This window comes from Agelaius phoeniceus, chromosome 10 (assembly GCF_051311805.1).
Source record: "Agelaius phoeniceus isolate bAgePho1 chromosome 10, bAgePho1.hap1, whole genome shotgun sequence".
Classification (NCBI taxonomy): Eukaryota; Metazoa; Chordata; class Aves; order Passeriformes; family Icteridae; genus Agelaius; species Agelaius phoeniceus.
Genome location: NC_135274.1, coordinates 17764245 through 17779914, shown reverse-complemented (window position 1 = coordinate 17779914; position 15670 = coordinate 17764245). Strand labels below are relative to the sequence as shown.

General features: G+C 39.9%; 1 protein-coding gene across 1 annotated transcript in view; it reads right to left on the bottom strand.

Annotated features, from left to right (window-relative positions):
* PSMD1 (proteasome 26S subunit, non-ATPase 1) overlaps nt 1–15670 on the bottom strand; it is a 65564-nt gene that overhangs the window by 9219 nt on the left and 40675 nt on the right. Inside the window, exons 17-19 of the mRNA XM_054639197.2 lie at nt 12712–12826; nt 10737–10853; nt 3272–3374 (exon numbers count right to left, since the gene is read on the bottom strand). Coding sequence (XP_054495172.1) covers nt 3272–3374; nt 10737–10853; nt 12712–12826 — 335 coding nt within the window. The remainder of the gene's footprint in view (nt 1–3271; nt 3375–10736; nt 10854–12711; nt 12827–15670) is intronic.

Sequence of the window (15670 nt, the reverse complement as noted above, 5' to 3'; positions counted from 1 at the left end):
CTAGACTTGCAGACAGAGTAAGAAAGTGTTAATCTGATCTTCTGTCTGCTGATAAACACAGTGCATTGAGTTGAAGAGGGCACCAGGCATTACCATTACCAAGTCCATTACCGCTGACAAGAGCTGGTGCAGGGAGGTTAACTTTGTTAAATCCCAAGCACCCACTCCTCAGGCCACCTCATAGCTGAAAACCCCAAACTGGAGTAGCTTTTCCCAGGCTTGCACAAACAGCCACCTCGGGCAGGGCCAGACAGCAATGGAGCTGATTTTTAAAGACAAACAGAATTCTCTTCTGCTGCCAAAACTAATGAAAGCCCTAACTTGAAGCAGTACTGTCATCTTGGGCATCTGTCAGGGTTAGTCCAGCAGAGGCAGTGCAAGGTGGGACATTCTGATGCCCTCCTGCAGGATGTTCTGCCTACATTCTATCTCCTTCCTCTTCCTTTTGTGTAGCAATAGATCTCCTGCTGTTTGACAGGAAAACTCCTTCCTGCTAGGTCTTGAAGAAAGACAAAGATATGGCTCTGTCTTTTTCTACTGCTAGGTCTGCTCTGCTGCTTAGAACTCTCTCTGATAGCAATCTCTTGCCTTTTCATCTGAATTTGCCACAGCACAGTGGGGAGACTGCCTGAGGTCTTGTGCTATCCTTAAACATGTCAAGCAGAGCACACTCAAATTTCTGGTCTTCTCCTCCATCTTTGCTTTGAACTTTATTTTACTGCATCACTTTGTAAGGACCAGGCCCTGGTTATCAGCAGATATTCTGAATCAAGCAGCCCAGTGAATGTTGCACAAGCAGCTTAATTGGACTTTATCAAACTTTTGCACTTTAATTTTCAGAATTTTAACCTATGATTCAGATAAAACCTAGAATTATCCAATCTCTGGAATTTCCTGAATGAGCAACAGATTTAATATTCCAAAGATGCTGTCATGCTACTTTTTTCTGCTGTTTTATACCCAGAAACAGTTCACCCTCACTCCCAGGATTTTGCAGGGAGCAGGAAAGGTGGGGAGACATAATACTGCACAATTGTGATTTATCTTCATGATTAAATGGCAGCCCTGACTGCCTGGAAGGGAACACATAACTTCTGGAATGTGTTCCAGATCTTTGGCTGGATGAATAAAAGCTGTAACATGATGCCTGGAAAAAAATTCAAAAAACACTAAAGAAAAAATTTCAAGGATCCTTGTACTATAAGGTCCATCTCCCAAAATTCACACTGCCACTGGGGCAAGGGGCGTTTAGGGAAAAACCCCAAGCACTAAGTTAAATTTAGTGTCTACTTTTTTCTCATTTTATTAAAGGAAAGTGTTGCTGCTGGGGTTTCTCAATGCCCCAGCAATGGCAAAGACCAAATTCTTCATTTCCACTTCAGTGCTTCCAAGGTACCCCACTCCTTCTATTAAACTACCAGCCTACGTGGCTGCCTCATTGTCAGAGCAAAAATCCCACGTCCAGCTCATCATTTCCCAGGCATACACTGGAAATCTTGCACTTCTAATCCAACCCTGTCATTGGAAGAAAATTGGGCTTTTTTCCTCACCCCACAAAAAAAAGACACAAAATGAAGTTCAATTGCCCCAGCTGTGGCAGATAACACAAAGAATATTTTCCTCCAGGTAATAATTAAATTCTGTAACTCATTGTTTCAGATAAGCACTTCCAGTTGTATAAGAAGGATAAAAAGAATTTGTTCTTTTAGGAGGCTCTAATGAAAGTGGCAATAGGTTAAGAAAAGGAGTTCACAGCCTTCCCTGAGTCTCTCAGCAAGAAAAAGAGGTTAAGGTTGGCACAAATTCCCATAAAGTTTATTGTAACAGGACATTTCTGGTTTCCAAATCATTATACAATACATGGGTGACACAGGAGGCAAATAAGGTTTTAGTTGTATTTTTATGATTTAATCTTAAGGGTCAGAATTCGAAACAGGTCTGTACTGCTGAGAGAAAAATCCCAGAGCCAGCTAGTCCCTGACTTCCCAGGAACTGAGTGTGAGTATGGGAACAACCAAAAGTATTCTGAGAGTCTCATGCCAAGAACATTGCTCAGCCTAAGCTCCAGCAGGGGCACCAGGAGGCAGGAAGGTGGTGCCTGTTACTGAGCAGGCCTGGTCCTCTGTGACAGAGCAGCCTGACATGGCCAGCAGGGAAGCTTTTTAAACCTGATTCCATGCAGAAAGGAGCAGGCAGCACCACGTTCTTCTCCCCCATGGCACAGCCTGGAGGTGCAGGATTTCACACAGACACCGTACCCGCTGCAGGCTGCTGTGCCTGAGCCACAGCACAGAGACAAATTCTGAGGCTCCTTTGCTTGTGGACTTCAGGACTAATCTTGATCTCAAGAGTACAGGAAAAACCAGCTTGTTTCTGCCTATTACAGGGGATAAGGAGGTGCATGGCAAGAGGAGGCCTCAGCACAGGAGACCAGATGGGAGAAATTGTGTTTCAAAACTTATAAAAGAAGTGCCACTGACAGACACAGCATTGTACAAATGCTATCTCAGCAGAAGGAAAAATTCAAAATGTTGTCTGTCCTCTTTGCTTACAGAAACTGTCCTTAATAGGCCCTGCAACTCAGCCCTTGTGAAATGCTGATGGCCTTAGAGAATCCTCTTCCTGACTCAACACTGAGTCATTAACATTCATGAAATGATGTTTTCTTTGCTAGAAAAAAGTAGCAGTAGGCTGTGAAACTAACTGGGTCTTCTGAAGAAACACTGATGCAGTTAACTGTGCTTCCTCCTTTGTGCAATCTCTTTTAATAATCATGAAAGTAGCAAAAACTAGTTATTAAAGACATATATATAAAAACTTATATATGATTTTAAAAACTGGTCATGTAAAGTTTTAACAGAAAAAGAAAAATATGAAGACTGGATACCATATGATTTCTGAATTTCTGGAGCAGATGATGATTTAGAAAAATAAAGCAGCAACCTACCATGCTATAATAAATCAACATTCAGCGTGACAAAACAGACTAAGAGAAGAAATATTGTATTTGTCCAGACTTCTGTACATAAATTCAGCCTCAATGACTGGGCTGAATCTCTCCTAGCAGAAACATGCTGATACAAGCTGAAACTACAAAACAGGGTTTATTTCTTTAAATAGCTAAAATTTTATGAAAACTGAGATTTCTTGCTACTATGACATGACAGGCATAAAACAAGCACCTTATCTCCTAAATTAAATTTGTTGTTACAGTGATTGCAACCAAACAAGTTGAAGAAATTTTAGCAGCTTTACATGTTTGAGGAATTACCTGCATCCAAAATGCCTTGTGCCAGGATTGCTCCAAATTTTGCCATAACATCATCATGCTTATCATTGATCACTTTGGAATAGAGCTGCCTGAACTGGCTGACCTGGTTAAAAATAATAAAAAGGGGAAAAAAAGAGAGAGAGATTATAAAACTGACTGCATGAGTCAAATTGTCCATCTTCAGTAGAAGCATCTTCAATTTCTGCACCCTACAATGACATTTGCAACAGCTTTAGTCACTGGTATTACAAATCACCCCATTAATAATGAATTATAGAGATTTTCCCCATTTGAAGATATCCATATACTGATTTTAAAATATTCAGGATGGATGTGCATTTCCAAATCACATTTTGCAAACCTTATAGGAATACCCTTAGAATCTCTAGGGTGTCACTGGAATAAAAGATCAATTGATGAGTTTGTAGTAAGAACTATTATATGTTCTTATGTGACAGACACTGCACTTTAATAAATTTCCTCCATTTCCTATTGCTGAAAAGCAACAACTTTTTCCAATATTCCTACACAATATTTCTGCTGTACCAATAATGCCCCTATGATGCACCATCAGCAAATTTTGCTATTTCACTCCTACCTTTTAAGTGAGAATCATTAAAGAAAATATTTAATAAAGTAACAGTTTATGCCATGATATGTTCATCACAATATCTTAAGTACACAGTAAAGGAAACTGGTAAATCTTTGCTTATGTTATCATTATTCCCTTGAACGGTTTCATCTTTCACTTTACCAAGTATTGAAGAGACAGAACTATACTGTCACATCCAGCAATATCCAGGGCTTCACCATAAATTAATAACTTATGTCTTTTAATATATGCAATGGAGCAACAATATAGCTCAAGTATAATTTTTCTAGCTGAAAAAACAGACCAGAAAATCCCAATCTGCAATCTCAAGCTTTGCAGAAAGCTTTCACACCTGTGAAAAAACATCCATTCATACAACTGAGTCAGTGAGAACTGTGTTGAGAATAACATTTTGTTAAACTGGGATTCATCAATGTAAAAAATAAACATTGAAACAGAATGAAGAGCTGTCTGAGGGGATGAATCACACTGCAGGGGTTTCTCAGCAAGGAACAAGATCAGATTGCCCTGTAAAAGCACATCTGAGCCAGGAGGTAATCCTGCAGCCAAGGCAATGCTAGCACTGCATTTCACGTGTGAATTTTTGACCAGTGGCAGTAAGAAGTTGAAACCAGACCTTTGAGATATTATGTCCAATATCTGGGGTGGAAATAAAAGACAGAGACCATCTCTCCAACCCATGAGCATTATACCCAAGAGCTGCAGCACTGCTTGGCAGCCCTGCACAGTTCAGAGTAAGACCACGCTTTCTGCAAAAGGGTTTTCAATGCAGGGTCACTTGTCACACCACTTAAAACACAGGTGTCCTAAATGAACAGACACTCTCTAGGTGACATCTTCCCTGCCTTCACTCCTTCAGCCAGTAACCCAGTGATACTACTTGTCACCTCAACTCATTCAGCACTGATGGCATCTAACCCGACTGAGCCACTTTGTGATACCAGAAGACATTAACATTCATACAAGCAAGTCCTGCTCAATAGGACTGCATTAAAATGGCTGTTTCACACCAATGGACAGTCTCATTACCATGAAGCACCAGACCAACAGCAGCAAAGCTGAACAAAACAACAATTCTCTGGAAGAGCAGCATGCATTTATTAGAACTGTCAGGGGAAAATAGCAGCTATTTCCATTTTTCCCCAAAGTCCAAAAATTTGTGTGCTAATATTAGTTCTCCACTCACAATTCCTTTTTGCATTAAAATGTTTTTAGTTATTTTGCAATTATTAAAACTAAGAAAAATGAGCAACATGAATTATCCGGGCAGTCACACAGACAGATGTGTGGCAGGGAGATACTGCACACACAATGCAGGCTTTATTCTGGGTATTCAGATCAAACTCTGCTCTTGCTTCACTCCATTTATGCTTTTTCAAGCTCTCATGATTTTTATTTAGAAAAGCTTACACCGAGGTTTACATGTTCAGTGTAAATGGTTTGCTTCTTACATGTGACCTCTTTGTACACTGGAAAAACACCTTAGTTTGCATTTGCAGCCTGGAACAGGGCCTCAAAGGCAGCTACATGCAGACCAGGTGAACCTAAGCCTTCAGGTATTGTTTGGAACAGACACACTGGGAAACAGAAGTAACAGGTAAAACTATTTGTTGAGCTGAGCAGCAGAATTCCAGTGCCTCTGTTTAGAGAACATCATTCCCTTGACTCTGGGCTCAGCCTCTGGTTTTGGAATATTTATGAAAACAGACATATGTTACAAAGCTCATTTGGTGGACTGTAATCCAGAATTTACACTGTAATCAAATCTTCAGAGAACTAAACCCTGGGTGGAGTGAGAAGGCATTCAGCAGAACTGCTGATGTTCACACTGGTGTCTGAACTGACAAAGCAGCCTTGGAACAGAGGGCAGGAACACCTCACTTGGGAAGGTGAGAGAGGGCTAGAAAGGGAAACCATCCACCTCCCTGGTCATGGTGCACTGCCTCTGTGAAAACCCCTTCCTTAGTACACCTTCCTCAGCTCCTACTCACATGTGCATTGACAGAGCACATGAACAGAACACCCAGGCAACAAGCCCACCAGGAACCTGCCAGCTTTGGCACCAGGACCCCGTGCAGGGCAGAGAGGTGTCTGACAAGGGACCAAGGACAGAAACCTGGCTGCTCCACCTGAGCACATCGACTGCCACCTCTCCAGGTGACAGGGACAGGTTACAGCAGATCAGCTGAAAGCAGGCATTCAGTGAACAAGCAATGAACAGCTGCAGTAAGAAACAGTCCTCATGCCATCTCTCATAAAAATAATCAATTCCATCTCAAGAGCATTCTGTGTTCATATAAGTTCTGCATACCTGTGCATTGTGAGCCATGGATCACTGCCAGGCCTGGAAAATGCATTAAGCAAGTGTGTCCTTTCCAGAGTTTAAAGTCAATGGAAGCAAAATTGTTCTATGAAAGGGTGAGAGACTATCCAGACTTAGGGGCCAGGCCAACCCAGCCCAAGGATTGAGACCAAAGGTCTCAACACTCAAATGCATAATAGGCCCTCACGCTTGTTCAGGCTGTTCCTACAAAGCAAATGCTTTACAGGAATGGGAATTTTGACTGGATCAGGTCCCAGATGAAAACCTTCCTTGCTGCAGGGGAAAGCCTGCTTTGGCAGCTCTGGCTGCAGCAGTTCAGGAAAGTATTAACCTCACATGGAGCCAATGCTTCTCTATTGGGAGAAGGTGCTGGGGCACTCACCTCCTACAAAATGGAGCAAGATGTCAACAGCCAGCCATTTCTTAAGCTGTTGAAGCAAAACCTGCCAGAGTTTGTCTAGTAAAGCCCTTTTATCTGCTATTATTTTTCCTTCAAACCACAGCAACAAGCACAACCCAAACTACTGTGTAAGTTTATTTAATATGCCATGAAACCCACAAGCTTTGTTTCTCCCTTGAAATCTTCAAGCACTTCAAAAATTCTACAGCATTTGGAAATGCTACCTAGAAATTTATTTGGGCAGCTTCCAGGAGGAACACTAAAATATAGACAATGACTCATTTCATCTTTCTAACAAAACACACACCCCATTCTGATAACTAGTGCTGGCCAAAATGGCATGGCAGTGAGTTCAAATGAAGCCAAACACAGAACCTTGGAAACAGTGAGGAAACAACAGAGACTTTGAGATATGAGAACATTACAACACCATTTCCTACCACCAAGGGCTGTCATTTATCAGGCTATTTATCACTTCTCCCTCCACCAGTCAATATTCATGCACATGAAGCCCAGGAGATTGTCAAGAACAAGATTTTATAAACAGTTAATTACAGGAAATATTGGCAGGTGATTTGCACAATGCTTCTGGCAAATTCAAGCTCTTAAGCACAAGAGCATTAATAAAATCTAATAAAATAGGTTTTAAACTGTTTGCATGTTGAGTCTATCTTCTTCAAAAGATGAAGTTACTCTCTATACACTTGCCCTTTTGAAGGAGTGTACAGAAGCATCTCACAGCAGAGGGCTTTCATAAAGTAAAGGTGCTACCAGAATATTGCAAAATCATTCTTGCACCCTAGCAAGACCTAGCATTTCATCTAAATGGGGGGAAAAATCCCAACAGCAATCTGGTCCTGGTTTCTTCACATCTTAAAGACAACAGGCCAATATGATTGAAGGAAGATGGAGAAAAAGGCCATTATGACTGAAGGAGGATGGAGGAAAAGGCTTGACCTTATTTATTATTTTCTCATTTTGCCAAGATGACTATCCTAACACAAAACCAGGAATTAAATTTACTTTTTCAAGTAGTTCAACACCTAGTTTGTCTCCAAAACTGCTGACTTCATTGCCCTGCAAGTCACAAACATATCCTGAAGTTGTCATTGATTTCTGTTATGATGACCTCATCACATCTGTAACTTTGGATTCCATTTCATAAAATAAACTTCTTAATATTTTATATCTGGTACTAATATGGTTCTTAAATCTACCAACAGAGGTCAGGAAAAATCACATTGGCTGCACATGGAGGAACTGGTCTCAATTCCAAAGAGACCAAACCACCTTTACTCAACACCTGCTATGCCTTTTTGGCCCTTAAGCAACCTGCAAGTCCAAGGAGTTAATGTAATTACAATTCTTTATTTCACAATTCAATCCTTTATTTAAACTATTAAAATTTAAATTTTTTTGAATTATTCATTTAAACAAAGATTGAGCACAACAAAGAGGAGGACAAACACAAAGGGAAGATCACAATGAAGTTAATTCAAAGGCATACATCTACCCTTTTCTCACAATAAAAATGGCTTTTTTTAAACCAAAATACTTTGATTCTTAAATCTCTGTTTATTCCTGGCATTTTGGTGTTGCAATGCTCAGCTCTCAAAACTCTGACAACATTTTACTCCCAAAAACATCTTGAACTATTTAAGGAAGATTATTTGCTACCATCTTTCCCAAATGATCAGCAGAGAACTGAAACTATTTCTAACCCAAAGCTCACTAATAAAAATAAGTAAACTGAAAAAAATATATCAAATCCCAGGAGAGATAAACTGAGCAGCAATGACAGGAAGCTGGCCAGGCTCTATGACACAGTGTTTTTTAAAATCACCATCTCTCACATGCAAAGCATCACCAGGTATTTAGAAGCAGGAGATGATGATATATAAACTTTAGCTTCTCTGTAGCCCCATCAAGACTCTACAGCTTGTGGGACACAAAAATCACCACACTGCTCTTCCTAGGTGCTTATTCAGCAATGCAAATACCCACATCCATCAAGTCAGGCCCTTTGGCACACAGTGTCCAGCATGTCACTCAGGAATCTAATCAGATCAAAATATGTCCTGGCAATCTAAAAATGGCTCCTTTTCTGAAGAACTTCACCACTTCACATCAGAGTTAAGTAATTTTTTTTCAGATTGGCAGTGATCTCCAAAAAGTTTCCCATGGATAATAAATAACTTAATTGGAAGCATATCTCTCAAAATATTTACTTTTGAGCAAGAAACAATAATGGTTATAACCAACTTTTGGGGTATTTATAAAAAGCAAAATTGTTGTATTCTGTGTTTAGTTCCTGAACTGGCAGAATATTTCAGGTATTTTTTATTAATTTTTAATCTGGAACTTTGTTTCTGTTTGTTTTTTAATATCTGTAGTGCTTCTATGACCAGACAATGAATTGCCTCCTGTATCTATATCAGGCAACAATTTGGCATTAAGGTGTTTCAGTTTCTGGCCCCATTTCTAAACAAGCCACTGACTCCCAAACTATACATCTCATCCTGTATTTGCTGGCCAACTATTTTAACCACTCTTTTATCAAGCAGAAGTATCACACATGACTTGGAAGTCAAGTTTTGCAGGCCTCTTTGGGAAAAGAGATCTGCCTTATTACACACCTCAAATAATCAATGTTTTCACTAGCTATTTTCCTACCCACGTTTTTCTTTAGGACAAACAGAGTCTTTCACCTATCATCTCAAAAAGCCAGAAACTCCAACAAGCAGACTCAGCAAGTGATTCATGTTTTAGGAAGGCTGACTGATTCAGAGCAGACTGCAATTCCCATCCCAAGAGGATTAGGGTGCTTTGCAAATTAAAATGAATCAATCCTCATAATGTCCTTTCATAAATAAATCATTAATTCTTTCTGCTGGGAAACTGAGGCACAGGAGAGCTATATAATTTTCCCAGTACTAGAGCAACACAAAATGATTAAACCTGATCTCCTATACTGAGGCCTGGCATTCCAGGAACAAACAATAAAAACAACCAAGGAACAAACAATAAAAACAACAATTAATTTCTTTCCACAGAGAGATAATTCAACTTCACATTACAGAAGCTTTGTATCTTGGAGGACAGGGGAATCTAACAAAAGTCTAGTGTTCTCCACTGGCTTATTCAAGTGAACTACTATTCTTGGCTTATTCACTTGAACTAGAATTCTGATAATATAAACAACATTCCCAGATTCTGGTCAGTGAAAACTAACATTTTTCTTTCTTTAAAAAAAAAATAATTCAAAGGAACAAACTGTCTGCCAGCAAATTTTCATGTTCCGTGACTTAGAAATACCCAAACACCTGCGTTTGTAGATCCCCTCTGACTTTCCCAAGTAAAATCTGCCACTGGACAGAGGCTTTTTTCCTTCTTCTCATCCAAATGCAGTAAAAAGGTGTCTGTTTTTATCACAGTTCAGTTTCTAAAATGACATCAATAAAAGCAACCAATATGCAGCAGATGAGTAGCAAAGTACCAGCTACTGCTCTGCCTCAGCACTCACCAGAGCAGGTGAAATGTGGAATCTCAGAGCTTCTCCAATGTGGACTTTTAGTCTGTACAAATGTTTGCATATCATCACCTGTCACACACTCACAGGGAACCTACTTTTAAAAGCTAAACACAGCATATGCAACCCTTTTCACCTTATGAGCAGAAAACTCCATTAAAATATGGAGTATTTGTTATGAACTCACTAAGCCAGTTTTGAAAGTTCTGAAGTTGTTTCACTTGAACTACAAAGGAAACACTGCTGTAACAGAACCTCTCTGCATGGTCACCACATCCAAAACTAAGCTTTAGTATCATCAAAACCTATGTCTTGACAGTCACTTGCCTATCATTACATGATGCTTTGAGAGCTTTTAAGAAAGAGCATTTATTCTTGTAGTGCCCAGGGTTAGAATGCTGCCATCCATCAGGCATGTTCCTATCATTCAGAGCACACACTCTGATCCAAGCAGGAGCTTCCCACTGTACATTCAGCTCTGGCTCTTTACAAGACATGTGCAGTCTCTTGCTTACATGCTTATGTGCAATGCCAGGCACTAAAGATTTGGCATCCAAGACAATTTCCCACCTAAGAGGCACATTAGGTGTGACATGCTACCTTTGGGCAGGTGATCTCAGTCTGCTGGATCATGATAAGGGCAGATGCAATCAGAGCTCCTTGACGCACGTAGTTCACAGGATCATTTGTCATTGGCTCAAGCAAATTGATTGCTTCCTAAAAGAAATGAAGAAATACACAGTCATAGAGTTAATACTACCATTTTTAGAATGCCAGGATTCAATTCTCCAATGAAAGGTTATCAGATTGATGCTATCAGATATACTTTAAAAAATGTTTTGCCTGTTCTTGGCAAATGAAGCAGAAATCTGTATTACTGTAGATTTTAATCTAAAAATTGTGAAGAAAAAGTAAAGAAACACTGAAAACAAGTGATCGATGGATGGAACAAGATCTACCTGCAGAAACAGGGCAACAGCTAAACAACAGGTATAAGCAACAGATGCATTCATCACATTAGCTTCCAAATTCTTTGCCTTACACTTTATTGTTAGGACCTGTAGCATTTAGCATCTTTTAAGTATTCTCTTGTTCAGAGTGTCCTTCTGTCTATACTTCAACTGAGGATGAGCAAATGTAGCTGAGTGCAGAGTGCAAGAGATTCCCAATTCAGATCACTCTTGGTGTTACTTCCATTAGGTAAGGCTTTTAAAAACAAGTTAATTTTATACAGAACATTATTTCAAAGAACCACTTCTAAAATAACATCATGCCTTCATTAACACTGCTTTTGCCATCTGAGCTATGTTGGAGGCTGTACTTCTTCACCTGAAGGTGACTCATTCACTCTTTGGCAAGCATTCAGTACCATGGATGAAACACCCACTATGACAAAAAGCTGAACTTTCTGATCTCCAAAACTGAATCTATTTGGGCCTTCAAAACCTACTAATAGAAACTCTGGAAGACATGTTTCTGTGTAATCAGATGGTTTAGGTCATCATACAATGTATCTGGAAATAAAACAAGACTCATTCTTGCGACTAAAAGCATTTCCACTTAAATAAACTTGTCAGATGCAGCAGGTTAAAAATAACCAACTCCTTGATTCCACCTTCCACTTGAGAATAAAGTGACCTGGATAAAAATAGGACTCTGAGATCTGCTTTCAAATCTGCATGCTTGAGCTACTAAAGATGGCAGGCAGTGCACGTCAGCATTCTGTGCTTTTGGCAGCACCAGCGACACTCGGGAGCGCTCACGCAAGAGCCACAGACCAAATGTTTAATACAGGAAGAGATGAGACAGATAAGCAAGAGATTTATCAAAGACTCAGAAGCATGACATATTACTTTGTCTGTGCACCTGTTCTGAAACTGTATTTCTGTACCACTACAGATTATTATACATATGTGGGAGAAGCAGAGGGAGATTATTCCCAAGTTGACTTGCTGCTTGTTCCAATGAGTGCTCACTTCCCTCAGCAGAAGCAGGAATCCTACTATAAATGGTCTGTTACCATCCATGAGAATTAACCCTCACTGATACTTACAAAGTGAGAATACATAAAATGTACTGGTTGTTAATTACACTCCTGAAACTACAATATATTTAATTCAATTTCATTGCACTTGGCTTCACTACATGGATCTTCCATGAATTGTGTATCACAGGAAAGATGAAAAGAGCTAGAAGGTAAGCAAAACACCTGCTGTTTTTCTGTCACTGGCACTCCAAGGGCAAAAGAATATTGATTTTGGAGTACAGAACATACATTTAAAGTTCAGTGGCAACTTGACAGTAAGAAAACTCTAAGAAAAGTTTTGAAGACAAAATTCCAAGAATGTGGCAGTAATGTATAAAAAAAAATCTAATTTACCTATTCTGCACAAGCAGGAAAAGAAACTCTATGCCCAGTAAAGTTAAAGAATTTAAAGTAGTGCTGTACTCCAGCTGGCTGGTAGTGTACATGTGTGAGAAATCCATCTGCATGTGTGATGTGTGCACACAATGTGTCTGTCACAGGAGGGAGCAGGAACAGTCTTGGCCACAGATGGTTCTTTGTGGCCCTCACCTTGTTTCCAGTGCCTGCACAGCAGATCCCCAAAGCCATGGCAGCCCCATAACGCACGTGGGGATTGTAGCTCTCTGACAGCAAAGACACCACACTCGGACACTGCTCTGGAGTCCTAGAGAAAGGCAAAAACAGAATATTGTTTATTATTAGTGTTCTTCAAAATATGGTATTGTGCTTTAAAATATGGTGACTTCACTCTGTTCATACCTGAAAATTTCAAATTGTTCTTCCACACTCTATGTTTTTTCATTTCTCAAAACTTAACCAGAGGGGAGGAATAAATGGGCTAAGAGAACAGATTAATAAACCCATTAACAAACTTCCCTATCACTGCAGATAATCACACACAGTTCCCACTACTGAAGCCTTCCTTAGTGCTTATTTTCTGCCTTTAAAAGATCACCCAGCAGAATGATGCATCTATTGAGGCTGAAGTCTTTATCTCCAGAAATCATGCCTTTTTGACAGGCTTTCCATCAGCAGAGGTTTACCCTCCACGAGACACACACAGTACTAAATTTCCCATCAGCAGACACAAAACTCACCTCCAGCATTCAATCAGCCTTCAAGGCTGGTGGGTCCCAAACTCCCTTTTGCAATCATGGTTTCTGCCAACCCCTCCTCACTCCCACCTACTGCTGTAAATCACAGCAGAGGAGGAAGTGCTGATACAACACACACTTCCCATCAGTTTATGAGCAATGTCTACTGCTGCCTCCTTACAGTGTCATGCTGGGACTGTTGCTGCCTTTTAAGAGATCTAAAATGAGCATATATGCTCTATGCCTCACCAGCTGGGAACCGGTGTCCTGCTGGTCACTACAGCAACAAAACTTCCAGCCCAGTGCTGGAAGATGAAAGAGAGCCTTAATTTCCCACAGCCAGAAGCATATGTTGCTCATGCAAACAGATTTGTAAATATTGAGTATTTCTGGAATAGTGCAGAACTCATGGGTGTTAATATATTGATTTCCTACCTGTCTTTGTGGTTACATTTATCCCTGGTTTAATTTTAATGCCACACAAACCACTCCATAATATCAAATACTGCCAATTTCAGCATACTGAGTCTCATGGCACAATGAACAGAAGAGCAATGCAGGAATGCAGTTGGAAGGTAAAAGCTCATGAAGAAGAAAGATGTAAAACTATAAATTGTAAGTGATTTCATTATATCTGTTTATAAAGTGAACATCATCTGGCTCTTCATGCTATCTCACTGTGTCTTGCAGCCCAGACTAGCATTTAAATTGTCACATTCACAATCCTATAAGCAGTCTTGCAAGCCATTTACTTCTGCTGTAAACTGATTTCAGACTAAAGTGTACCTAGGAAGAAGGCAAGAGCACATTAGTTTTAGCTTCCTTTTTTACATTTGCTACACTGAAAGATGGAGGGTGGAGGGTGGCAGCAGTACCTGTCAAAGCACTCAACAACTCAAGAGAGAGAAAAACCATAAAATATACTCCAGCATGGGTTTTATTTAAATGAATAGCTGAATCATAGAAAACAGTAATGAAAAAGACTGAGGAATAATCTAGTTCATTCTCTTCTTTCATTGTGATGGGGGACAGAAGACATATAATGACACACTCATACTTCAGTTATACTCTACACACATAATCAATTAATTTCTACTCTAGTTATTCCCATTTCAACACTTTCCCATGGTCTCCTCTGACAACTGGTCCTGAACTCCTCTTTGCACTCCTCTCTCCTACTCCAGCTGACCAGACAGGCAGCACCACCACACAGGCTCCTCGTGGAGCTACTCATAAGGACATGGCTCAGCAGTAATGGCAGCAAGCACCCACATCTTCCCCCAGGCACCACTTCCATCCGAGTCTTCCCAAAGAATCCACATGGGGAAAGAATCCCACCTACAACATCACCTTACAAACCCCCTGGCCTTCAACAGCAGCAAAAAAACCAAACCCACAAGAGAGAAGGAAACACCAAGCTGCTGGAAACTGCTGCCTCTAAGATGAAGCCATGATCACAAATGTTAAGAAAGGGAGAAAAGCTGGGCAACAGAACAATTCTGTCATGCCCTATGAGTGAAGACAACAAACTCAAAGACGCATTTAAAAATACCTATCAGTCTCTTGCTCCAATAACAGCTTAGACAATGTTTTTTAAAAAATGAGCTGATGTGGAGACCAGGAGACACATATCCTATAATAAATGAGGCCAACATTCAGCTGCAGAGAAGACTTTGGCTCTTGCACAAAGACCCTTAACACCTTTGTGTTTGTCTTTCTTCAGATAATGTTAAACAGGCAGATTGTGAGCCAAAGAAGAGAAAAACACTTTCTGGCAAAGATGTGATTATGCACTCTGAGGCATTAATCATTAAATTCCTGTTCAGAAAACTGGATTTTATAGAATCACTAACTTGGACACATATTTGTGTCCACAGGCTCAGAAGTTCTAACATTTTTTATTATAAAAATCAGGATTAATGTACACCAATTGTTTTTTGAATTCTTGGCCAGACTTAATTTATTTGTGACGATTATTTGAAATACTTTTATCTCAAATCTATCCATAAAATGGTCAAACATTTTGACAGGAGGCCTTCCATAAATCCACTTTGGGAGTTGCAGCAACTTAATGGGTCCCACCATTTTCCTCAGTTTTCTCAAAACCTTAACCTTCAAAAAATGTCTTCTCACTTAAGAGAGATCTAGAAGGCAGATCAAAAAGTGGGAAAGAGTCTTGCAAAAGTGTGTATTGGAGGAACAGGACCCCAGTGCACAAAAGCATTGTTGATATCAATGCTTAAGCAGTAACATTTGTTTACTCCTTTAGTGCTGAGATGTTTGTAATTACAAAGTCCTACACAGTGTTGCCAAAGGTCAGCCCATATAAACCCTAACCCACACTCCATAAAATTTATAAAACCCAAAACAATTCTGTCAAGTGATCAAAAGAAAAGTTTAAAAGCCCTCATAAG